Here is a 25768-nt window from a genome sequence, read left to right on the forward strand (position 1 = left end):
AGTAGCTGCCATCTACTTCCACCTGAAAGGACAAGGGCAGCAGATATTTGGGAACACGACCCCCTGCACATTCCCCTCAAAACCCTAGCTTCATTAGTCCCACCATATAACTGTTCCCACACACAGCCAAGTTCACCATTGACCAGAAATTGAATTGGACTTGCCACACAAATGCAATGGCTAGAAGGTCAGATCAGAGGCAAGGAATACTGTGGCAAATAACTCACCTCCTGAGTCTCCAAAACTTGTTCACCAACGACAAGGCACAAGCTAGGTGTGTGAGGGAATTCTTGTGACTTGCCTGAACAAGTTCAGCTCCAATGACACTCAGAATCCTGACAGTGTGGAAACCGGCCCTTCAGCCCAGCATGTCCACACCCACCCTCCAAAGAGTAACCCACCTAGACCTATTTCCCTATATTTACGCCTGACTAATGCAGCTAACCTACACATACCTGAACACTATCGACAATGTAGCATAGCCAATTCATCTAACCTGCACATCTTTGGACAGTGGGAGGAAATCCACACAGACATGGGGAGAATGTGAAAATGCCACACAGACAGTCGGCCAAGGCTGGAATCGAATCTAGGTCCCTGGCACTGTGAGGCAGCAGTGCTAACCACTGAGCTACCATAGAGTCATAAAGAAGTACAGCATGGAAACAGATTCTTCAGTCCAACTCGGTAAAAACAAGGACTGCAGATGCTGGAAACCAGAGTCTAGATCAGAGTGGTGCTGGAAAAGCACAGCAGGTCAGGCAGCATCTGAGGAGCAGGAAAATCGACCTTTCGGGCAAAAGCCCTTCATCAGGAATTCGGTCCAACACGTCCATGCCGACCAGATATCCCAACCCAATCTAGTCCCACTTGCCAGTACTTGGCCCATATTCCTCCAAACCCTTCCTATTCATATACCCATCCAGATGCCTTTTAAATTAGATTACTTACAGTGTGGAAACAGGCCCTTCGGCCCAACAAGTCCACACCGACCCGCCGAAGCGCAACCCACCCATACCCCTACACATACCCCTTACCTTACACTACGGGCAATTTAGCATGGCCAATTCACCTGACCCGCACATCTTTGGACTGTGGGAGGAAACCGGAGCACCCGGAGGAAACCCACGCAGACACGGGGAGAATGTGCAAACTCCAATGTTGCAATTGTACCAGCCTCTACCACATCTTCTGGCAGCTCATTCCATACCACCTTCTGAGTGAAAACGTTGCCCCTTAGGTCTCATTTATATCTTTCCCTTCTCATCCTATAACTATGCCGTCTAGTTCTGGACTCCCCCACCCCAGGGAAAAGACTTTGTCTATTTATCCTATCCATGATTTTCTAAACCTCTATAAGGTCACCCCTCAGTCTCTGATGCTCCAGGGAAAACAGCCCCAGTCTGTTCAGCCTCTCCCTCTAGCTCAAATCCTTCAACCCTGGCAACATCCTTGTAAATCTTTTCTCAACCCTTTCAAGTTCCATAACATCTTTCCAATAGGAAGGAGACCAGAATTGCACGCAATATTTGAAAAGTGGCATAACCAATATCCTGTACAATCGCAACATGACCTCCCAACTCTTCTACTCAATACTCTGACCAATAAAGGAAAGCATACCAAATGCCTACTTCACTATTCTATGTACCCGTGACTCTACTTTCAAGGAGCTATGAACCTGCACTCCAAGGTCTCTTTGTTCAGCAACACTCCCCAGGACCTTACCATTAAGTGTATAAGTCCTGCTAAGATTTGCTTTCCCAAAATGCAGCACCTCGCATTTATCTGAATTAAACTCCATCTGCCACTTCTCAGCCCATTGACCCATCTGATCAAGATCCCACTGTAATCTGAGGTAGCCTTCTTTGCTGTCCACTATATCTCTAATTTTGGTGTCCTCTGCAAACTTACTAACTATACCTCTTATGCTCACATCCAAATCATTTATATACATGATAAAAAGTAGAGGACCCAGCACCGATCCTTGTGGCACTCCACTGGTCACAGGCCTTCAGTCTGAAAAACAACCCTCCACCACTACCTCTCTCTTCTACTTTTGAGCCAGTTCTGTATCCAAATGGCTCGTTCTCCCTGTATTCCATGAGATCTAACCTTGCTCACCAGTGTCCCATGGGGAACCTTGTCGAATGCCTTCGTGAAGTCCATACAGATCATATCTACCGCTCTGCCTTCATCAATCCTCTTTGATACTTCTTCAAAAAAACTCAATCAAGTTTGTGAGACATGATTTCCCATGCACAAAGCCATGATGACCACCCCTAATCAGTCCTTGCCTTTCCAAATACATGTACATCCTGTCCCTTAGGATTCCCTCCAACAACTTGCCCACCACCAAGTCAGGCTCACTGGTCTATAGTTCCCTGGCTTGTACTTATCACCCTTCTTAAACAGTGGCACCACGTTAGCCAACCTCATGTCTTCCGGCACTTCACCTGTGACTATCGACAATACAAATATCTCAGTAAGAGGCCCAGCAATCACCTCCCTCACTTCCCACAGAGTTGATGATCATCTTATTGGGATTGTCGCCCCAAGAAGTTTGATCTAGTTCACTAATGCCCTTGAGGGAAGGAAATTGTCATTCTTACCAAGCCTGGCCTATATGTGCCTCCAAACCCATGGCAATGTGGTTGACCCTTGACTGCCCTCTGGGCAATTAGGGATGAGCAATAAATGCTAGCCTGGCCAGTGAGGCCAATATGCTGTGAATGAATGCAAAAACCACTTGACTGGCGACACACTCACCATCTTAAATATTCACTCCCTCTACCATTGACACTCACTAATAGCTAACATCTACTTCCATTTAGAAAGAGAAGAGCATCATGCATTTGGGAACAGCACCTCCTGCAAGCTCCCCCCCCAGGTCATTCACCATCCTAACTTGGAATATCGCTGTTCCTTCACTGTCGCTGGGTTTAATGCCCTTCCCTAAGAGACATTGTGGGCCAACCCACAGCACATGAATTGTGATGGTTCAGGAAGGCAGCTCACCCCCACCTTCTCAAGGGGCAACTGGGGACAGGCAGTAAACGATGGCCAGCCAGCAACATCCACATTCCACAAATAAATAAGAAAAAATTCTTAATAAAGTGAAGTAACTGTGAAGAATACCCCCAAGGATGGTGTGATTGGCCCCAGCTACACCAGCCCACTCCCCATAATGGAAAATATATTTTGTACATACCCATGTCGTTTAGCCAGTAGGCAATTTTCTTGTAAACATCGTCAAAAATTGTAATCACAACAGCTAAAAAGATTTTAGGAAAATAGGTGACAATCCGTGGCAATTCTTTGATACTTGACACAAATTCCTGGAAAATGGGAAAGCAGAAAATAACTTATGAACAAAACATTGGGTATACTTGAGAAAAGCAAGCCCTCTGAATCAGTCTCAGGCACACAGAATTATTATTGGAGTGCAGTGACTATTCTTGTGTAGTTCACTGAGCCAGCAACTCAATATTAGTAACAGCTGAAATAAAAGATTAAAAATCTGTTTATAATAGTGTTGATTTAAGGGATAAATAATGACTAGGTCACTAGAGTAAATCCTCTGATCTCTGGATAATTTTATGGGTTCTTTAATTTACAATCCTAGTTAAGTGACAGGAAACAGGAAGTGGTTGTAAATGGGTGTTTCGCAGGATAGAAAAAGGTTATCCCCAGGGGCCATATTAAGACCACTGCTTTTATTTGATTAGTTTTTTGTTGAAGAAAAGGGATATGTTGTCAAAGTGTTCTGTTTTGCACTCATCAGGACTGAATTGCAAGAATATCAAACTTCAATGGGAGCAACAATTTATAGTGCATAAGAAAAGGGTGCTGATTGGTTGGCAATTGATTGGTTGAGGTATTGCCATGGGAAATGCACCAGGGAACAGTTAACCCTCAAGTGTTTATTTAACTTCAAATCAGGGAAGTTCACTCTGATGTGCCAAGGCATTGCATTGTAAATTGTACAAGGGAATGGTTAATCCAAACATTTGGTTTAGATGAAAGGACATATTGAACAAATGGACAGGGCCCTGGGAATGGACACAGGACAGTCTCTAGCAAGAGGAAGTGATCTGCATTGCAAGCTCGACTGATAAGCTTAAACTGGACAATGGTGTGAGTCTCAGCATCATTGGGCTTCTTTAGCAAGTGTTATCCAGTTATGGAATCACATTTAACATTGGACAATACGTTTAATATGGTCAGTACTCTGCATATTCCAAACATGAAGGGACATGCTGGTTGATATAAACTACCCATCACTGGACGTAGAGCTGATAAATCTGGCATTACACCAGTACCTGAGTATATCAAACAGTGGGTCTCCTTGGCTGTTCTGACTGTGTTGGTAAAAGAACCAAAAGCATTAAGGAGAGACAATTTTTATGCAGTGGATGGTAAGAAGGACTCTGGCTAAGAGAGTCGGACACAGGTTCAATTGTGCCTTTCAAGAGAGAATTGGCTATGTGCCTGCAAACCATTTTCCCAGGGTTATGGAGAAAGGATAGGGGAGTGGGACCAGATTAATTTCTCTCGCACAGAGCTGGTTTCACCCTGACAGGCTGAATGGTCTCCCTCTGCAATGTAATCATTTTAAAATTATATGATACTAATAAACAAGTTATTTTATGTCTCATCTGAAAGACCACTATTGGCAATGCAGCACCCCACCACTGCTGCCCCAGACTGTAAGTTTAGATTATATGTGACAATGTTTAATTTATTAACAAATCACAATTCTCAGAGAGCTGTTGGACAAAGCTGACACAGACAAAATACAGAGGATACTGGAATAGACCACAGCATTACCCTGCATACACTGGGTACCACTGGCTTTCCCATCCACTATATAGTGGCTGATGAGACTCTGATGCAGATTGGAGCTCTGCAACATCCCTTCAGTGGGATGCCCATGAGACTGGTTTGTGCCTGATCCCAATAACTCTCTCATCCCATTAAGCATTCCTCTGACCTGTACCTTGACTATGTGAGTTCAAAGTTCATCAATGCAACATATTGGAACATAAAGAAAACATTTTATTATATGAACTATCACCTTGTATGAATTATAATTAACAGGGTTTGGCAACTTATTGATCGTTGGGATTGCACATCGGAAAAGAATGGGAAGGGGCTTGGGTCCATTGTGACATTGTACAGTGGGAGAGAATGGGAAGGGGCTTGGGTCCATTGTAATAATGTACAGAGGGAGAGAATGGGAAGGGGCTTGGGTCCATTGTAATAATGTACAGAGGGAGAGAATGGGAAGGGGCTTGGGTCCATTGTGACAATGTACAGTGGGAGAGAATGGGAAGGGGCTTGGGTCCATTGTAACAATGTACAGAGGGAGAGAATGGGAAGGGGCTTGGGTCCATTGTAATAATGTACAGTGGGAGAGAATGGGAAGGGGCTTGGGTCCATTGTGACAATGTACAGTGGGAGAGAATGGGAAGGGGCTTGGGTCCATTGTAATAATGTACAGAGGGAGAGAATGAGAAGGGAGTTGGGCTATTTGGGATTGCGTACAGCAGGAGTAATTGAGAAAGGATTCGGATCCACTGGGATTATTTTTTGATAGCAGTAAAAGAGAACTCATTTTATCGGTTAATGTTCTTTGCTTGCATTAGACTTGCAATGAAATGTAGTTGGGCTACAATTCTCTAAATCAATGTGTTTGATATTTGCAGAGCTAGATCTCGAATGAATATTTTTCTCTGTTAAGTTGTGGAACATCCTTGGGAATCTGGACTCAAATTATGGCACACGAGGCTTCCCATTTCATGTTTACAAAACGGCTGCTCTATCCTCACAAGAAGAATTACAATCATCCTTTAATCACGTTGTACAAGGTTTCACAAATGGGTCATCTGTGAGACAGGAGGCTGGTACTAACCTGCAGTTCAAAACAGATTAACATGGTCAAGAAGACCACGCAGAGACAGAAGAGACAGACGGGAAGACTGACAAAGTACTGGAACAACCTCCGTTTCCAAGGTGGATAATAGAAGTCCTCGCAACCTGTAACTGGACTGACACGCTTGACACCCTGCCAGGGATGGGGGACAGAGAGAGAGAGAGAGATGGAAAGTATTAAAATGCCAACTGCTCTACCCAAGACTGTGAGAAGCAGCAGAGAGTTGTGAACACAGCCTGGTCCATCACGCAATCCAACCCTCCATCCATTGACTTCATCTATACTTCCCAACGCATTGGAAGCAACCTACATAATCAAAGACCCTCCCACACTAGTCACACTCTCTTCCATCCTCTACTGTCTGGCAGAAGATATAGCCATTTGTATATATGTATGAAGAACAGCTTGTTCCGCGCTGTTATCAGGCTTTGCATGGACCTTTTTGATGTTAATGCTGATCTCTCTCTCTGTATCTTCTCTGTGGCTGTAACATTGTATCCTGCACTCTGACCTGTTACCTTGGTGTATTTGTATTGTCCAATTTGCCTGTAAAGTGCATTAGACAACACTTTACATTTTACTTTGGTACACGTGATAGTAATAAGTCAAATCAAATCAAATCATTAAAATATCAAACAGAAAATCGTGAGATACGGGTTTATAAGTCAGGAATTTGGGTTTTAAAATAGCAATAAAATAGATTGTTCAGTTTAGTTTTCTGAAGATAACTTTTTCACTAGAGATTAGAAGGTCATTTGGAACAGTAAACCAAGGATATCATTCCCAAGAAAGCATGTGATTTAAGTTAAATGACTTCATGAGATACCTGGGTTGTTAATTAATGAAGTGTTTGCAACACTGGGATTTAAACAAAAACAAATAGTCAACTAATAGGTTGAGAAAAAAATCATGTTTCAGTTCAGGGAAGTATCAGATTCCATCCCAGCAGAAGGGCACCTTGCTGGTTTGTGAGAAATCCTCAGGCTGTGGGAGTTTAATGAAATCTCCAACTTGTGAAAGTTCACAAAAGTTTCCCGACTGTCAGAACGGAAAACAAAATCCAGAGACAATCAGAACTGGAAAGATTCAATTAAATCAAAAATGGGAAAGTTAAATAGGAGTTATGTTTTACTGAGTTTGAGTATCTGTAAAGAATATTGCTGGGAAAAGAGATGAATATTTGAGCTGAATCTCAACAGAAATTGATTAAAAGTCAGTTTTTTTGACAAATGATAGGTTCTTTCTACTTGATTGAAAGAATTTTCTGACACGTTCATCCCAAACTCCCCTCATTAATTATATACCACACCCAGGCACCTTCTCATCTAATGCTGGTCTGATTCTCTCACTCACTAGAGCTGGAAATATTTTCCATTGCCAGGATATCTCAGAACCCTAATCACCAGGGCCTTGTTCACTCTGGGCGTCTTATTCTCATTCCACAACTTTTAGCCGTCAGTGATGATACTTTCCCTCTTTTGTCTCCTGCAGGAGTGAGTGGGAAGACTGATCTCTGGTCAACAGAACGGTTTAGCATGACCTCTCGCCCTCTACCTCAGGCAGAGCACAGAGACGAGAAAGGTTGTTTCCTGCACCATCCACCAGCTCAGGTACTGACCCCTCAGGTGGTTGTGTTAGCTGGATCAGAGTCAGGAGCGTGGTTGGTGGCACTTCACTGGCCCATCCCTGCAGCTGGCCAAGGGAGATGTGACCCAGTCCGCTGGCACTTGGAGCTCTCCAAGAGACTGAGCACCTGCTCGGATCCAGGCACAAGAGAAGTCTTTGGTGTTTGACAATCAGCAATGCCCTTACCATGCACTAGCAGGGACAGGGGCAGCAGGGTTTAGTGAAGGCAGTGGGCAAACTGAGTCACAGAGTGCGGGCCTGCAGCAATGCAGTGGGGCACCTGCTGCTTCAGGGCATGTGATCATCTGGCTCTGCCTCCCATGTCCAGATTGGTAGCTGCCATGGAGAACCAGGTCCAGCAGGCTCAGAGTCTGCAGGGTATGCCCACAAACCTGCACTCCATCCTATTTCTGAGGGGACCTTACCCTCAACCCAGATGTCCCATCCACCAAGGAAACACAGTAGTGCCATTGGCACCCAAACCACAACAGGAATCACATACAGGCCCTTCCTATCAGGACACTCTGGGGGTAGCTAGGACATGCACTTTGACTCTTGTAACCCCTTCTGCATCCCAGCATTCCAACTCCAGCCCCAGCTCTCCGACTCCAGCCCCAGCGCTCCGACTCCAGCCCCAGCGCTCCCCTTGAACAGTTTAACATGACAGTCCCAATGATGTGTGAATGTGGAATAACAAGAATCTGGTCTCGATGTTTCAGACTTAGTTGGAAAACGTGACTTGAAGTCAAAAAGGGTCTGGTTTGTCAGCTCACCCTACTTTCCTGAATTTCTCTCCATAGCCCACATTGCTCAGGGCCTGTTTGGGTGGAATGGCCTGTTACTAAACCTTTACATTCTCTGTCAGTAAGAAGCGTGATTTCCTGTTCAGATTACATTCTGGATGTTACTGTGTGTAAACCATGTGGGTAAAGATATTCGCAATATGTGAGTCATTCTCACCCTGAACTGGGTCCGGGGCTCCTCAATAAGCTCTGCTGGCCGGTCGAGTGTTCCCCATCTGTAGGCAAGCTCCGCACTCTGGCGCTTCCAACCTTCCAGAAACAAGGTGGTCCACACAACATTAAACAGGGCAAAAGCCACACAGATCACATCACGGCTGGTCTGTTAAGGAAAGAAAGACTTGCATTTATATAGCACCTTTCATGACCTCAGGACATCCTAGAGGGCCTTATTGCTGATGAAGGGCTTTTGCAGTGCAGTCACCTGTCGGAATGCAGGAAACGTGGCACACAGCATAAACTCACATAAAGCAACGTGACATTGTCAACCAATGGCTGAAGGTTAAATATTGAGGAGAACATTCTCATCCTCCTTTGAAATAGTGCCCCAGAATCTTTAGCATCACCTAACGAGGGCAGGTGAGGTCTTGGTTCAGTCTCACATCCAAAGGACAGGGTCAAAGATACAGGTACAAAGGAGAATATTTTGGCATCATATACTTATAACAATGGAGATTGAGGAGTGATTTCAGGCCTCTCTGTAGATTTGTCAAAGCATCCACTGCAAACTTTACCTGGTCCGACTCCGTAAATGTCCAGAGTCCAAAGCCAAGGACAGCTGGGTATATCATGCACCACGTGTAGTATCCGAGCCAGGAGAAATACATTGCGATTTTAACACCAAAATATTCACAGATCTCGTCTGCAACAGAAAAGAGAGAAGACAGACCCATCAGCTTATTGAGTAGAGAAACTGGGAAAGTGAAGTGGTGGGGAGCAGAGATCCATTATGGAGAAGGCCCCACCATGCAGGAGGCCTCACGGTGCAGGGAGCTCCACCGCACAGGAGGTCCCACGGTGGAGAAGGCCCCCATTGTGCAGGAGGCCCCACGGTGCAGGTAGCCCCACCGCACAGGAGGTCCCATGGTGGAGAAGGCCCCCATTGTGCAGGAGGCCCCACGGTGCAGGAGGCCCCACGGTGCAGGAGGCCTCACGGTGCAGGAGGCCCCATGTCACAGAATGCACCAAGTTTGACAAAACTGAAAAAATTAAATAAATCAAGATTTAGCGGTCAGTTTGTGAATTGCCCACCTTAACATTCTGTCACGTTTCTGAAATGTCGGATAATCTTTCACTTACAACGTACAATGTTTTAGTGAATGGCAGACCAGGTACACACCTACTGGCTGTGACTCACACACGGCCTGAACCCATGATTTCACCAGTCGGTTAAGGATGCGCTGCTCGTGGATTGGCAAGACTTGCTGAATAATTCCCCGAGTCAGGAGCTCTGCAACTAGACAGAACACAGGCTGAGTCAGTATCTGTCGAGCTCAATAGGAATTCCTATTCCTCTTTCTTCCATCCTCTCGTGCAGATCAGTCCAATTGCGGCATATCGGACAGTATTGGATGATGATTTAGAGAGATACAACAGCAGGAGAATGGCTCACAACACTCACTCAGAGAGCTGGGACAGACATGATGGTACGAATGTTCTCCATCTGCACCATAACTCTGTGATTTGGAATTCCCTTCCCCAGAGAGCTGAGGCTGGCTCTTTGAATAGATTCAAGGTGGAATTAGACAGAGTTTTGATTTGGGTTTGGGGTGGGGTGGGGAGGGGGTTGAAGGGGGTGCTGAGTGGGTGGTGTGGACAGGAGAGGAGAGTGGAGTTTCAAACCGGATCAGCAATGATCATAGATGAATGGGGGTGGGGGGGCAGGCTCAAGGGGCTGAATGGAATACCCTTCCATTGACAGTGCTATCACTATTGGCACAGAGACCAATATTTACAAGGAACATATGAGCCAGGATTTACAGGTAGAGAAGATCCCAGATTGACAGACTACAAGGAGACCACCCTAACCCCCCAGCCCCCGTTGGGTCATAAAGAACGCTCAGAGTTGGTCTGGAGGGTGTTGCAAGGGTGATGAGCTCCAAGCTCAATGGCAGCAATTGGTCATGTGCCACTTGCAAATAGAATTTCTTACGACCCCACCTAAGCGTTAGGTCACTTACTGATTGGCTGTCCCTCCAGGAAGTGAATGTTGTGGAGACTTTCCCCCTGCTTTGCTCGCAGGTTCTCGAGCCAGTATCTGATAATACTCTGCCGCTCCTGAGGAGGAAGACGCAGATCATCAATTCATTTTGATTCAAACCAAACCCTCCCCATCAAGGCACGAGAGAATTCAGCATATCCACATCCAATTACAGTGACATCTACAGCATAGAATCAGGCCATTCGGCCCAACAGTACCTACTGGTGCTCATCCTGCACACCATCCTTTTCCCAACCCTCTTCATTGCACTCTCTCAACATCTCCCTCAAATCCTTTCTCCCTCATTGGTTAATCGAGTTTTCCTTTTCTATGTGACTGTACTCCATTAGCAAATCCCTGAGTCATTATTGATTGTAACACAATAATTTCAAAACTAAATTGTAATTTCTGTTTGTTGTATGACTGTCTCTCTCTCCCTGTCACTTTCTGTCTGTCTGTTTTTCTCTGTCTCTCTTTGTCTGCCAGTCTCTCTCTCTCTCTCCCTCACTCTCTGCTGTTCTGTCACCTCTGTCTGTTTTGCCTTCTGCCACATTCTCGGTCTCCATCTCTGTCACCCATGCTTTCTGTCCATCCATTTGTCTCTTCCGTCTTGCTAACAGTCTCTCTAACACACTCTGCCTGTCCCACTATTTCGTTCTGTCTTGCTTCCTGTTTCGCTCTTGCAGGAAAGGCTGCAGAGGAAGTGATAGTGGCTATCTCTGTGTTGCTCTATCCTCACGGTCTGGGGTATGTACCTGTGCTCAGGAATTGATGGGGGCATAAAGCATGAAGAAGGAACAAAGGGAAAGGGTCCATTCAAGTCACATTTTATCGGTAAGGACTGGTTCGTAAATCAGAGATGGGCTGATGTGTGAGAGACATAATGATACAGTGGTGGAAAGGAATAGATCAGAGGCAGGGAAAAAGGATTTTTGAATTGAAATTGCCGTGTGGTTAAGGAAATTTGTACACAGTAAGATCCCACAAACATCAATGTCATGACTGACCAGATAACATGTTTCAGTGAAGCTGATTGACGGATAAATATTGGTCAGGATACTGGGGACGTCTTCAAAAGAGTGGTTATGAGATCTTTTACATCTGCTAGAGAGGGAAAGTGAGGAATGTTGTTGGGGGGAGGCAGTGTTTAAACATTTCAGCTGTGGAAAAGCACCTCAGAAAATGCAGTGCTCCCTTAGCCCGGCACTAGGAGCCAGGCTCTGTGCTGAAATCCCCTCAAACAATAGGACTGTCAGTGAAAATCCCTCCAGACTCACCTGAGAAGTGAAGAAATAGATTTCATTCTCAATGTTTTCATAGATGTAATCCTCATCACAGGAAAAAGCCCTTGATCCTCCCCCAAACTCCTCCTTCACTGGCTTCCTCAATCCCGTTTCCTCAGCGCCTCGAAGTAAACTGCACAGAGAAAGAGAGAGAGAGAGAGAGAGAAAACAGACAGTCAAACATCCAACTGCAGTAAGGCCGACTGTGTACATGCACTGCCCTTAAATCATCCCCCCATCTCAGACTCACTCCAGCCAGAAGTGGTGAGGCATTACTGCTCAACTGTTAACCCAGAAGCTCAGCGAATATTCTGGGGACCCTGGTTTGAATCCTGCTACGGCAGATGTCAGGAAAAAAAACATCTGGTTCACTAATGTTCCTTTAGGGAAGGAAACTGCTACCCTTCCCTGGTCTGGCCTACATGTGACTCCAGGCCCACAGCAATGTGGTTGACTCTCAACTCCCTCTGAGCAATTAGGGATGGCTAATAAATGCTGGCCTGGCCAGTGATGCCCTGATCCTGTGAATGCATAAAGAGAAAAGGAGGATCTCCCCGGCACTCTTGAACCAATATAGGCCCCGAAACAAATCCCCACACAGCCTGGCTCCCACATACTTCTGATATGTTGCTGTCATGAAGAATGCATAAACGTTGGTGTGTTTATGATGCCGAATCTGAATGATCAGCTCAGGGATCCCAAGTCGGATGTGGTTCAGTAACCAGAGCAATGTGTGGTCATCGGTGGTATCTGTGGGAAACATGAAATAAACACCCCATTAATATGAGGCCTATTTCTTATTCAGCCTCAGAACACTGGCATCACAGGCAAGACCAGCTAATTATTACAATACCACACACCACAACATCTGTGGAGAGAAAAACAGAGTTAACATGCAACTCCCGTTCAGGAGGGTTTATTGCCCCTCTCTAATTACCGTGGAGGTGCTGATGGTGAGCTGCCTCCTTACACCACTGCAGTCCATGTGCACAGCAGTACAGTGCTGTTAGCAAGGGAGTCCCAGCATTGGCCCAAGGTTTGTACTGAGGGAGTGCAGCACTGTTGAAGGTGAGGTGAGACATTAAATTGACACGGCAGGTTCCCTCTTTGTTCATTTGTGGATGTAGGTGTCATGGAGTATCCCTAATTGCCCCAGAGAAGGGGGTGGTGACCCACATTCTTTCACCACTACAGTACATTCACAATATGCTGAGGGGGGGTCTGGATTTTGACCCTGCGACACTGAAGGACCCGAATTTTCCAAATCAGGACAGTGAGTAGCTTGGACCATAAGACCATAAAGCCTAGGAGCAGAATGAGGCCATTCAGCCCGTCGGGTCTGCTCTGCTAGGCAGTCATGGCTGATATGTCTCTTTCTTTCGTGCAGAGGGTAGTGTGAATACAGAACGAGCTACCAGAGGGAATGGTAGAAGCGAGTACAGTTCCAACATTTTAAGATATTTGGACAGGTATGTGAATTGGGAAGGTTTACAGGGATATGGGCCAAACACAGGCAAATGGGACTCATTCTGTTTAGGAAACCTGGTTGGGATGGACACACTGGGCTGAAGGGTTTGTTACCATGCTGTATGACACCATTTTCCCACCTTCTCCCTGTATAGATCCCCTTACTAATCAAGAACCTATCTATCTGACTTAAAGACAGTGACTTGGTCTCCACAGCCTTTTATGGCAATAGTTCCACAGATTCCCCACCCTCTGGCGAAAGAAATTCCTCCTCATCTCAGTTCGAAAGGATCACCCCTTCACTCTGAGGCTGTGCCCTCGGGTCCAAGTCTCTCCTACTCATGGAAACAACTTCTCCACAGTCACTCTGTCCAGGCCTCTTAGCAAGAGCCCCGTCATCCTTCTAAACTCCATTGAGTATAGACACGGAGTCCTCAACCACTCTTTATGCATGCGATCATTCTTGTAAACCTCCTCTGGACCCCCTCAACACCAGCACATCCTTCCTTAGATACGGGACTCAAACTTGCTCACAATATTTCAAATGCAGTCCCCCTACACTATCCCAACATCATCCATGTGCTTATCCAAGGACTGTTTAAATGCCCCTAATGTGGCTCAGTTAACTATGTTGGTCGGCAGGCCCTTACCATGGCCTTACCCCTCACCATGGCCTTACCCCTCTTTGAGTTAAGAGCCTGCCTCTGACATCTATCACCCCTCAATTTGCAGCTATGCCCCCTCATACAATCTGACATCACCATCCTAGGAAAAAGATCTCAATGTCCACCCTATCTAATCCTCTGATCATCTTGTATGTCTCTATTAAATCCCCTCTTAGCCTTCTTCGTTTCAATGGTTACAGACCAAGTCCCTCAGCCTTTCCTCATAAGACCTTCACTCCAGACCAGGCAACATCCTGGTAAATCTCCTCTGCCCCTTTTCCAATGCTCCCACATCCTTCCTGTAATGGGGCGACCAGAACTGTACACAATATTCCAAGAGAGGCCGCACTAGTGGATTGTACAGTTGCAGCCTGACATCATGGCTCCAGAACTCAATCCCGCGACTAAGAAAACGTAAGACTTTGTGTGTAAAACCAAGTACTCTGCAAACTCATCCATAAAGCATGGAGGGGAGCTTGCAGGAGGTGGTGTTCCCAGGTGTTTCAGGGTGTATTGAAATGATTCTGTAGTTAAACCAAAGCTCAGGCATTCTCCCAATGTTCAGGACCCAGACTTATTTCCTGTTAATCCTGCTAAAAAAACAGATTATCTGGCACTGTCATACTGTTGTTTTTTGGGATTTTGCTGTGCATAACATGGCTGTCAAATTTGCAACATTACAACAGTGGCTGTGAAATCCTAAGGGATGTACTGAGATCATGGAGGGTGCTACATAAAGGAAGAGTCATTTGACCCAAAGCATTAACTCTGATTTCTCTCCATAGCTGCTGTCAGATCTGCTGACACTTTCCAGCAATTTCTGTTTTGATTCCTGATTGACAGATTCCGCAGTTCCTTCAGTTTTTATTTGCAGCAGATGTGAAAATGCTTTTTGAATGTGACCTGTTCTTGTGCTGTGACTGTCCATAACCTTTCACCTCACCCCAGTAGCTGCTTTCCCAAATATCAAAATGAAATTTGTTACTGCTCTAGTGGATGGATCCATTAGCCACTGTCCTGTTCCTCAGCCCCTTGGCTCCCAACTTGCTCTGGCCTGGTATACAGCAGGGACACTGAACCCTGGCTCTGCCTGGTATACAGAGGGGGCACTGAACCCTGGCTCTGGCCTGGTATACAGAGCGGACATTGAGTCTTGGGTCTGGCCTGGTATACAGAGGAGAGACTGAACCCTGGCTCTGGCCTGGTATTCAGCAGGGGCACTGAACCTTGGCTCTGGCCTGGTATACAGTGGGGCCACTGAACCCTGGCTCTGGCCTGGTATACAGCGGGGGCACTGAACCCTGGCTCTGGCCTGGTATACAGAGGGGGCACTGAACCCTGGCTCTGGCCTGGTATACAGAGGGGGCACTGAGTCTTGGCTCTGGCCTGGTATACAGAGGAGAGACTGAACCCTGGCTCTGGCCTGGTATTCAGCAGGGGCACTGAACCTTGGCTCTGGCCTGGTATACAGTGGGGCCACTGAACCCTGGCTCTGGCCTGGTATTCAGCAGGGGCACTGAACCCTGGCTCTGGCCTGGTATACAGTGGGGGCACTGAACCCTGGCTCTGGCCTGGTATACAGCGGGGGCACTGAACCCTGGCTCTGGCCTGGTATACAGAGGGGGCACTGAACCCTGGCTCTGGCCTGGTATATTGCGGGGACACAGAGTCCTGGCTCTGGCCTGGTATACAGCGGGGGCATGGAGTGCTGGCTCTGGCCTGGTATACAGTGGGGACACTGAGTCCTGGCTCTGGCCTGGTATGCAGCGGGGGCATTGAGTGCTGGCTCTGGCCTGGTATACAGAGGGGGCTCTGGCCTGGTATACAGACGGGGTACTGGGCTGTGGCTCTGGCCTGGTATACAGAGGGGGCACTGAACCCTGGCTCTGGCCTGGTATACAGAGGGGACACTGAACTCTGGCTCTGGCCTGGTATACAGAGGGGACACTGAGTACTGTCTCTATGGAGAATCAGATTTCAGTCTTCAGGTCACCGGGTGATGAGCATGAATGGGAGAAACAGTCAGGGGAGGGACAAGTTGAACTCTGACACCAGTTTTAACAGGACAGATTAGGACGAGAGGCAGTGGAAATCTAATCTCCTACAATCCTGCAACTCACATGTCAGCTGCCCAGTGACATTCTAAGACTTATCTCAGCAATGAGGTCACTGAAGGCATACAGCACTCCCCACCCCTACTCCCAATCTCCAAATGCGAGAGAAAGTGTTGATGTGCCTGTGTATGTATGGTTGTATGTTTGTGTCTGTGTCTGTATCTGTGATTCTGTGAGTGAGTACATGCAACAGTGAGACTGCGTGTCTATCTGGAAACTAGCTTTTGAGTTTAAACTGTAATCACTCCCTCAGAATACATGAAATTTATAAAAAAATGACAAACCTTTCAGCTTAATCATCTTTGCTGATCCTAACACCCCATAAGAACACCCTCCCCACTTAATCCACCTCACTGTATCATTCTATCCTTTTATTCCTTTCTCCCTCGTGTGGTTATCCAGCTTTCCTTTAAATAGATAAAAACCATCCACCACACCAAGTTCCACTGTCTCATCAGTCTCTGGATAAAGACATTTCTCTGAATTTTAGACAGGATTTATTTGTGATTGTCTGATATTTGTAGTCCCAAGCTTTGTCTTCCCAACAAGTGGAAACACCTTCTCTATGACTGTCTCATTAAACCTTCTCATAAATTTATTTCATCATTTCTCTATTCGGCCACCCTTCAGTTGTTAATTTTAATTCAAGAGAGAACACTTTTTGTTAAGCAAACATATTAAGGGAAAAAGGCCAAGGGCAGGTATCTGGAGTTGGGCCACTCATTGAATGGTGGAATAGAGGGGCTGAATGGCCTAATCTTGTTCTTACAATCAGGTTTTGCTGCTCAATCTGCTTCTCATACAGTATCTTGCCCATTCTGATATTTGTGGATAACTAGCCTGTATTTCACCGGGGAGTGGGCGTTAATCCAGGATGTGGCCTCCTCTTGTATTGCTCCAGATTTGGAATAAAGATGCACAGCCACTGGGCAAGGTACAAAAACAATTCACAATTTCTGTTGCCAGGAAAAAGAGATTCTAACCAGCTAAAATAAAGCAAGGGCCTGGGATGGCCTAATGGACACCTTCAAAATGATGGAAACATGCGATTGGATGGACAAGGTGATGCTTACACTTGCTGGGGAGACCAGAAGTAGGACAACCAGTGGGAAACAGTCAGTTGCTAATAAATTCTATTAGAAATACAGGAGAAACCTCTCTACACTGAGAATAGTGAGACTGTGGAACTTAGGGAAAGTTAGTGGAGCTGACATTAACTCTGTCTATACCTCTCATTATTTTATAAACTTCTATCAGGTGGCTTCTCAACCTCCTACGCTCCCAGAAATAAAAGTCCAAGCCTATCCAGTCTTTCTTTATAACTGAAATCTTCTATACCTGGTAACATCCTGCTAAGTCTCTTCTGAACTCACTTTAGTTTAATAATATCCTGCCTATAAATGGCCGACCAGAACTGGACACAGTATTCCAGAAGAGGCCTCACCAATGTCCTGTACAACCTCAACATAACATCCCAACTCCTATACACAAAGGACTGAGCAATGAAGGCAAGTGTGCTAAATACGTTTTAACCACCCTGTCTATATGTAATGCAAACTTTTAAGTATTATATACCTGCACCTCTACGTCTCTCTGTTCTAGTATTATGTACCTGCACCCCTACGTCTCTCTGCGCTAGTACTATGTCCCTCTGCGCTAGTATTATGTACCTGCACCACTACGTCTCTCTGTTCTAGTATTATGTACCTACACCCTTACGTCTCTCTGTTATAGTATTATGTACCTGCACCCCTACGTCTCTCTGTTCTAGTATTATGTACCTACACCCTTACGTCTCTCTGTTCTAGTATTATGTACCTGCACCCCTACGACCCTCTGTCCTACAACATTACCCAGTACCAATGTAAAGAGCAATGAACATTTATACTCTGTGACAGGACAGTGCTGATTGGTTGGAAGTGAACTCTGATTGATAAACATGTTGCCTTGGAAGATGCACCTGATGGATGATGAGTTAACTGTAGAGTTTTGCTTAAATATAAAACAGGCTGATTGACTCTAATTAATCAAGGCATTGTGATGAGGAATGAACCAGAGAATGGCTGTTGCCTATATTAAGTTGAAACAGGCATAACATGTCTGTTCATGTTCTTTCTGTTGACAAAGAATGAGGACCTGTTTATTAAGATGTGCAGCTTCCACTCCATGCAAGTATATCACAATGTGAGCCTGACTGACAATCTTAAACTAGTTGTCAGCACAACGATTAGTGCATTCTGGATTGCTTCACAAATGCTGTCCAATCATGCGTGATGTTGGATGCTGTGTTTTGCACTTTCTAAGCTCGGGGTGGTTGGGTACAATCAGTACCTTGCTTGTTCCAGTCAGCTGAAAAAGCATGTTGTTTGATGTGATCTGCTAATCTTTGGGATGTATGTGTAAAATACTGAGCATCACACTGGCAGTGAAACTGATAGACCACATTACGCATTGGTCACCATTATCTGGAAGAGCAGGTTCATAACTCCGTGAAAGTGGAGTCGCAGGTAGATAGGGTGATGAAGAAGGTGTTTGGTACACTTGCTGTCAATGATCAGTTCATTGCATCTACAAGTTGGGATGTCATGTTGCAGCTGTACAGGACATGGGTTAGGCCATATTTGCAATACTGCATTCAGTTCTGGACTTCCTGTTATAGGAAAGATGGTGTTAAACTTGCAAGGGTTCAGAAAAGATTTACAAGCACATTGCAGGGTTGGAGCTATAGGGAGAGGCTGAATAGGCTGGGGCTACTTTCCCTGGAGCTTCGGAGGCTGAGGGGGGCCTTACAGAGGTTTACAAAATCATGAGGGGTATGGATAGGAATAAACAAGGTCATTTTCCCCAGGGTAGGGGAATCCAGGCTAGAGAGCATAGGTTAAGGTGAGAGGAGAAAGATTTAAAAGGGATCCAAGAGGCAACTTTCTCACACTGAGCATAGCACATGTATTGGGGAATGAGCTGCCAGAGGAAGTGGTGAAGTCTGGCACGATGACAATATTTTAAACGCATTCAGATGGACACATGAATAGGAAGGGTCGAGAGAGATATGAGCCAAATGCTGGCATATGGGACTACATTAATTTAGGATATCCAGTCAGCATGGGTGAGTTGGACTTTGGGTCTATTTTTTGTGCTGTACATCTTTATGACTACCTTTAATTAGATCATTTATCATTAGGTATTGATCAATCTCATGAATGGGCCGACGGCCATTAATGTTTGTCTGAAAACATGCCCAGTCTAACTCTTGGAAGTGCAAGGTATCTCAAAAGACTGAGCAATGGATGAGGCTGCCTATTTCAGGCGGCTACTACACAGTAACAAGATGGATGGTGAACCCGAAAGGGGAGTCAGAAAGCTGGATTCAATTTAAGTTTGGTGGGTTTTGGAGGGATGAGACAGGAGTTCATCAGAATAGTCAGTATAGAATCGTTCTGATCAGCAGTGACTAACGTTCAAAGAACTATTTGGTAGAATGCAAAGCCTGTACACAAAGCTCAGGGGCACAAGGTGTGCTCTGCAATTAGACAATCTTGATCAACAGAAGTAGTGAGAAATTATGTCAAATCAAAAAGTACCAATACCACACGGACTGCAGTTTGTCATCTGCACCTTCTCAGGGCATTTAGAAATGAGGAACAATGCTAACCTGGTCAGCAATGCCTCCAATCACACGGAAGAATAAAAATAATGCTGTTGAGATTAGATTAGACTTACAGTGTGGAAACAGGCCCTTCGGCCCAACAAGTCCACACCGACCCGCCGAAGCGCAACCCACCCATACCCCTACATTTTACCCCTACCTAACACTATGGGCAATTGAGCATGGCCAATTCACCTGACCCGCACATGTTTGGACTGTGGGAGGAAACCGGAGCACCCGGAGGAAACCCACACAGACACGGGGAGAACGTGCAAACTCCACACAGTCAGTCGCCTGAGTCGGGAATTGAACCCGAGTCTCAGGTGCTGTGAGGCAGCAGTGCTAACCACTGTGCCACCGTGCTGCCCAAGGTCAAGGACCATTTTAAAACGTCATGAGACAAATTAGTTTATTAAGCAATGGTGTTAACTATTGGCTTGTGGAAGATGGTCGTGATCATTGGAGATCAGTCTCCTCAGCTGCAGGACATCTCTGCAGGAGTTCCTCAAGGTAGTGTCCTAGACTCAACCATCTTCAGCTGCTACATCCATGACTTTCCCTCCATCACAAGGGTGGATGTGGGGATGTTCACCGATGATTACACAATGTTCAACACCATTTGCAACTTCTCAGATACCAAAGTAATCCGTGTACAAATGCAGCAAGACCTGGATAATATCTAGGTGTGGACTGACAATAGCAAGTATTATTTGTGCTACACAGTGCCAGGTAATGACCAGCTCCAATAACAGACAGACAATCTAACTATTGTCCCTTGAATTTCAATGACATGACTATTACTGAATGCCTCATTGTCAATATCCTGGGGGTTACCACTGATCAGAAACTCCAACTGGAATAGCCATATGAATACAATGGCTACAAGAGCAGGTCAGAGGCTAAGAATCCAGCATTAAGTGTACCTCGACCTGACTCCCCAAATCCTGTCCATCATCAACAAGGCACAAGTCAGGAGTGTGGTGGAATACTCCCCTCTTGCCTGGGTGGGTGCAGCTCCAACAAACACTCAAGAAGCAGCACGGTGGCACAGTGGTTAGCACTGCTGCCTCACAGTGCTAGAGACCCGGGTTCAATTCCCGATTCAGGTGACAGACTGTGTGGAGTTTGCACATTCTCCCCGTGTCTGCGGGGGTTTCCTCCGGGTGCTCCGGTTTCCTCCCTCAGTCACAAAGATGTGCAGGCCAGGTGAATTGGCCATGCTAAATTGCCCATAGTGTTAGATAAGGGGTAGGGGTATGGGTGGGTTGCGGGTTGGTGTGGACTTGTTGAGCTGAAGGGCCTGTTTCCACACTGTAAGTAATCTAATCTAAGGACACCATCCAGGACAAAGCACCCTACTTGATTAACACTACATCCACAAACATCCGCTCCCTCCACCACCAACGCTCAGTAGCAGCAATATGTACTATCTACAAGATGCGCTGCAGAAATTCATCAAAGATCCTCAGTTAGCACCTTCTAAACCCATGACCACTTCCATCTAGAAGGATAAAGGCAGCAGATACATCGGAACACCACACCATGCAAGTTCCCCTCCAAGCCACTCACCATCCCGAAAATAAATCACCGTTCCTTCAGTGTCACTGGGCCAAATTGGAATTCCCTCCCTAACGGAATTGTGGGATTACCTCCATCATGTGGTTGAAGAGGACAGCTCACCCTTTCACCTGCTTGAGGGTAACTAGGGAAACAGCAATAAACTCTGGCCTAACTGGCGACACCCACATCTACGAGTGAATTACAAAGAAGCTGTGATTGAATAAATGTAGTAACTGGAAAGGAAGACAGAGACATCAGCTAATTGGGTGGAACAGCTTGGAGGAGAAGGAGCTCATTGCATTCTGCCTGCTCCAGTGATCAGAAGCAATTTGAGATGGTCCAGGGAAATGTTTCTCCTGATTTATAAGCAGCTCATAAATTGGACCCTCCTCACTACCTCTCTCTGAGACAGACTGTTAACTGATCATCTGTTAATTGACATTCCCATACACTTTGGCTCCTACAATAGTAGCAGTTCGTTGCTTGGCAACTACAAAGGATGTGATGCTGCCAATGTCCATGTTCTAATAACCTGATTCCATGCTTGCCAGTGAGCCGCTCTCAATCTAAAGCTTACCCTGTGATTAAGAGAAGATGAAATTCAGTTTAGGAGACTGTATTGGCCCCAGCACCAGGGGCAAAAAACCTCCCCGGTCATATTGTAATTCCAGGGAACTACTGTGGGAATCACACAATCTTCTTATTATTCTCCTGGTTGTTTCATTGAGTGAGTGTCAGGGGACAGAGAGTTGAGAGAACAGGGCAGGTACTCGAATTGGCAGCACGTGGCATCCCCTAATGGTCAGTGTTGGGGTCTCAACTAATTATCACATTTTTTTAACAACTTACGTGTTGGAATCGAGAATCCAAGTTTACCGATGATGCTAATGGATGACATCGAAAGTGTAACATTTAATCAGGAAGGGAATCAAGGGTTATGGGGATAAAGTGGAGTTGAGGGTTATGAGATCAGCCATGATCTCGGTGAATGGTGGAGCAGACTGGATGGGCTGAATGGTGGAGCAGACCGGATGGGCTGAATGGCCTACTGCTGCTCCTATCTGTTCTGATCACATGGTGAGACCATATCTGTGCCCAGATTTGAGCTCCTTGTTTGAAAACAGATGTAATTTCTTTAAAGCAATTCAGAGAAGGATCACCTCACCCACTCCTGGGGTAAAGGATTCATGTAAGAAGGATGAACATTTTCAGCCTGTATCTGTTGCAATTCTGAAGAATGAGAGGTGATCTTACTGAAAGGAGATGGAAGAGTGAATACCAGGAGGATGTTTCACCTCGTGGGGAACTTGGAAATAGAGTTTCAAAGTAAGAGGAGTTTCCCTTTTTAAGACTGAGGTGAGGAGAATATTTTTTCTCTCAGAGAGCTATTAGAATATGGAATTCTTTTTCTAGAAAATACTGGTGACGAGGTCTTTAAATTTATTCAGGTAGAATTAGATAGATTTTTCGAGATGAAGGAAGCAAATGTTACAGATGCAGAGAGGAGAGTGGGGTTGAGACCACAATTGTTCAAGGAGGCAGCTCACCACCACCACCACCACCATCTCAAGGGCAGTTAGGGACGGACAATAAAAATGCTAGCCCAGCCAGTGATGTTCACACCCCATGTGAATAATAAAAAAACGATGAAGGATAGAGCCAGGTTAAAGGGGCCAAATGGCCTACTTCTCCCCTATGTCCAATGCATCTTTTATAAAAAGTAATGATAGTTTGTGAATATGTAAAACTTTAGCAAACAAATTTCAATATCAGGAAATGTGAGGTCATTCACTTTGGATTTAGAATGGATAAAAGAGAGGAACATTCAAAATAGTGACAAGCTGGAAATGGCATTGGACCAAAGAGACTTGGGGATGGTCCAGGGTCATAGGTCACTACTATATCATGGAAATGTACAAAAACTAGTCAAAAAGCCAATGGAAAGCTGTTTTCTTTTTGTTTTGAGCTCTAGAGTTCAAGAGTTGAACAACAATATGCCAAGATCTACAGAGAAAAGATTAGAAGGGAGACCAAACTTCCCTGCTCACTCAAACTTTCAGTCTCAGCACCCACCAAATTTTCCGATGCATTGCCTAGATTTCCTGATGTTGGGATCTCAGGCGTGTCCTCACAATCCAGAATCATTACAGACAGGAGGCTATTCGGCCCATCAAGTCTGTGTCAGCTCTTTCACTCAGTGAGCATCTCACTCAGTGTCATTCTCCTGCCTTCTCCCTGTGACCCTGCACATTCTTCCTTTTCAAATAACTGCCCAATTCCCATTTGAAAGCTTCGCTTGAACGTGTCTCCACTGCACAGTCAGGCAATGCATTCCAGATCCGAACCACTCACTGTGGAAAAACAATTCTTCCCCACATCATTTTTGCTTCTTTTAATAATTACTTCAAAACTGTGCTTTCTTCTTCTTGATCCATCCATGAGAGTATTTTCTATATACTCTGCTTCCCCCTCTCATAATCTTGAATACATTACTCAGATCTCACCCCAAGGAGAACAAATCCAGCCTTCAGGACTTATTTCTTATCCCTGGAGCCGTTCTCATGAATTTTTCCAAACTCTCTCCAAAGCCTTCACATCTTTCCTCCCCTCGATGGCCCAGAACAGAATGTAATATTTAGGTTCAGGTCAAATTAATTTCTTCTATTCATTCACCATAACTTGCTTATTCTTCAAACCACTGGCCCTATTAATAAAATCTGGAATATTGCTGGAAAAAACCCAATAATTTTGTCAAAGCTTTTTGATTTACATTCATCAGGACATTCACAAAAATGTCAATGAAACGGGGAATAAAGTTCCATGTTATACCAGAGAGTGTTGGCATCCATTATTTCTCTGGTCACAGCCTTGACCAATCAGAGCTCACTTGCCAACCAAATCAACACCCTGTTCTTGTGTAGTATAAATGTTCTTGCCCTTTATATCGATACTTATCGTGAATTGTCCTCGCGGGTGCAAGACAAAAATCTTTAACGTGTGTCTTTTTTTCAAAAAAATACTCAAGTTCTACATTACCAAACCCCCAAACTCTAGGACACTGTGCACTGTCTCCACCAAACCTTTCACCTTTAATGACTCTCACACACACACACACCCTCTGCCCCTATATCCCCTTCAGAAATATCCCCTTCATTTGATAGGAAGGTTGTGAGAGGCCAGGACAGAGTGAATAGAAATAATTCTCACTTGGGAAAGGAGGAGAAGGTTATGTTTTAAAGTCATTGATAAAAAAAAGGCAGACGTGATATGAGGAAAAATGTCTTCATATTTCTCCACGTTCTCTGTATCAAAATGTAGTACCTCACATTTCTCCACATCTGACCCTATTTGCTGATTTCACTAACATCTCTGTCCTTTTGAAGTTCTATGCTGTGCACCTCATGGTTTATATGCTTCCAGGTTTTGTGCCACCTGCAAATTTTGAAATTGTCCTATAACCCAAGGTGGAAGTCATTTACCAGGGGGTAAAATTCCCTCCCTAAGGGCATTGTGGGTCTACCCACAGCACATGGACTGCACCGGTTCTGGAAGGTAGCTCACTCCCACCTTCTCAATGGACAACTAGGGATGGGCAATAAATGCTGGGACCAGCCAGTGACACCCACATCCCACAAGTGAATAAAAAAAGTATATATCTCAGAAAAATCCAGATTCCAACACTGACAGCTAAAGTTCTCCACCCCAAGCCTTCTCCCAGTCCAAAACCATCCATTAACAATGCTCTTGTCACTCAGCCAATTTGCTATCCAATTTTGTACATTTCCTGGCAGAGTGCTCCCTGGGTGCATTCTTCCTGAAAGCAGCTGTTTTAATTGGTGTCTTACTGAGGCTGGGATCTCAACACTCCAGGTCCAGATTTAGTACCTGGGCAGGCCAGTGGGGAGCTGTAGGGGCTGCCTGGGTAGGTTAGAGAGCAGCTCTCCTCAGGGAGGGGTGGATTTAGCAAAGCCAAGAGGCCCTCAAACTGCAGCAGAAATGTGCGTGTCTTGTATGGGTCACAGATGTGGACTTTCTGACCCATAGCCCCTTGCTGGGAGTGTGAAACCTCCACCTCCTGTAGCCCCTTCATTTACCACAGGGGCAAAGTTAAAAATCGCACAAAACCAGGTTTTATCCAACAGGTTTATTTGGAAGCACTAGCTTTCGGAGTGCTGCTTCGTCATCAGGTTATCTGAAAAGCTAGTGCTTCCAAATAAACCTGTTGGACTAATAACCTGGTGTTGTGTGATTTTTAAATTCTGTTCACCTCAGTCCGATGACAGTACCTCCACATCACGGTTGTCACAGGGTGCCAGCCATTGCTGAGGTGGAGACCTGTATATAGATAAGGGTGAGGGTTGGGTGGTGGGGCTGCTCCCCCAGTAGTAAAAGTCTGGCAAAATTCAAAATCCTCCAGGGCTTTCATCACCTCCCAGTGTCCCTTTCTTTGTGGTCACTATTCCCACTCCCCTCAC

The 25768-nt window shown here is 45.5% G+C and overlaps 1 protein-coding gene across 2 annotated transcripts in view; it reads right to left on the reverse strand.

Annotated features, from left to right (window-relative positions):
• Window positions 1-25768, reverse strand: part of ano8b (anoctamin 8b) — a 121087-nt gene that overhangs the window by 38267 nt on the left and 57052 nt on the right. For both annotated transcript variants that reach the window (XM_060846363.1, XM_060846362.1), the window contains 8 exons: window positions 12459-12591; window positions 11836-11974; window positions 10539-10635; window positions 9698-9814; window positions 9093-9220; window positions 8519-8680; window positions 5912-6064; window positions 3209-3335 (listed from right to left, as the gene is read on the reverse strand). In XM_060846363.1, the coding sequence (XP_060702346.1) occupies window positions 3209-3335; window positions 5912-6064; window positions 8519-8680; window positions 9093-9220; window positions 9698-9814; window positions 10539-10635; window positions 11836-11974; window positions 12459-12591 (1056 nt within the window). The remainder of the gene's footprint in view (window positions 1-3208; window positions 3336-5911; window positions 6065-8518; window positions 8681-9092; window positions 9221-9697; window positions 9815-10538; window positions 10636-11835; window positions 11975-12458; window positions 12592-25768) is intronic.

The sequence above is a fragment of the Hemiscyllium ocellatum genome, chromosome 28 (assembly GCF_020745735.1).
Source record: "Hemiscyllium ocellatum isolate sHemOce1 chromosome 28, sHemOce1.pat.X.cur, whole genome shotgun sequence".
Classification (NCBI taxonomy): Eukaryota; Metazoa; Chordata; class Chondrichthyes; order Orectolobiformes; family Hemiscylliidae; genus Hemiscyllium; species Hemiscyllium ocellatum.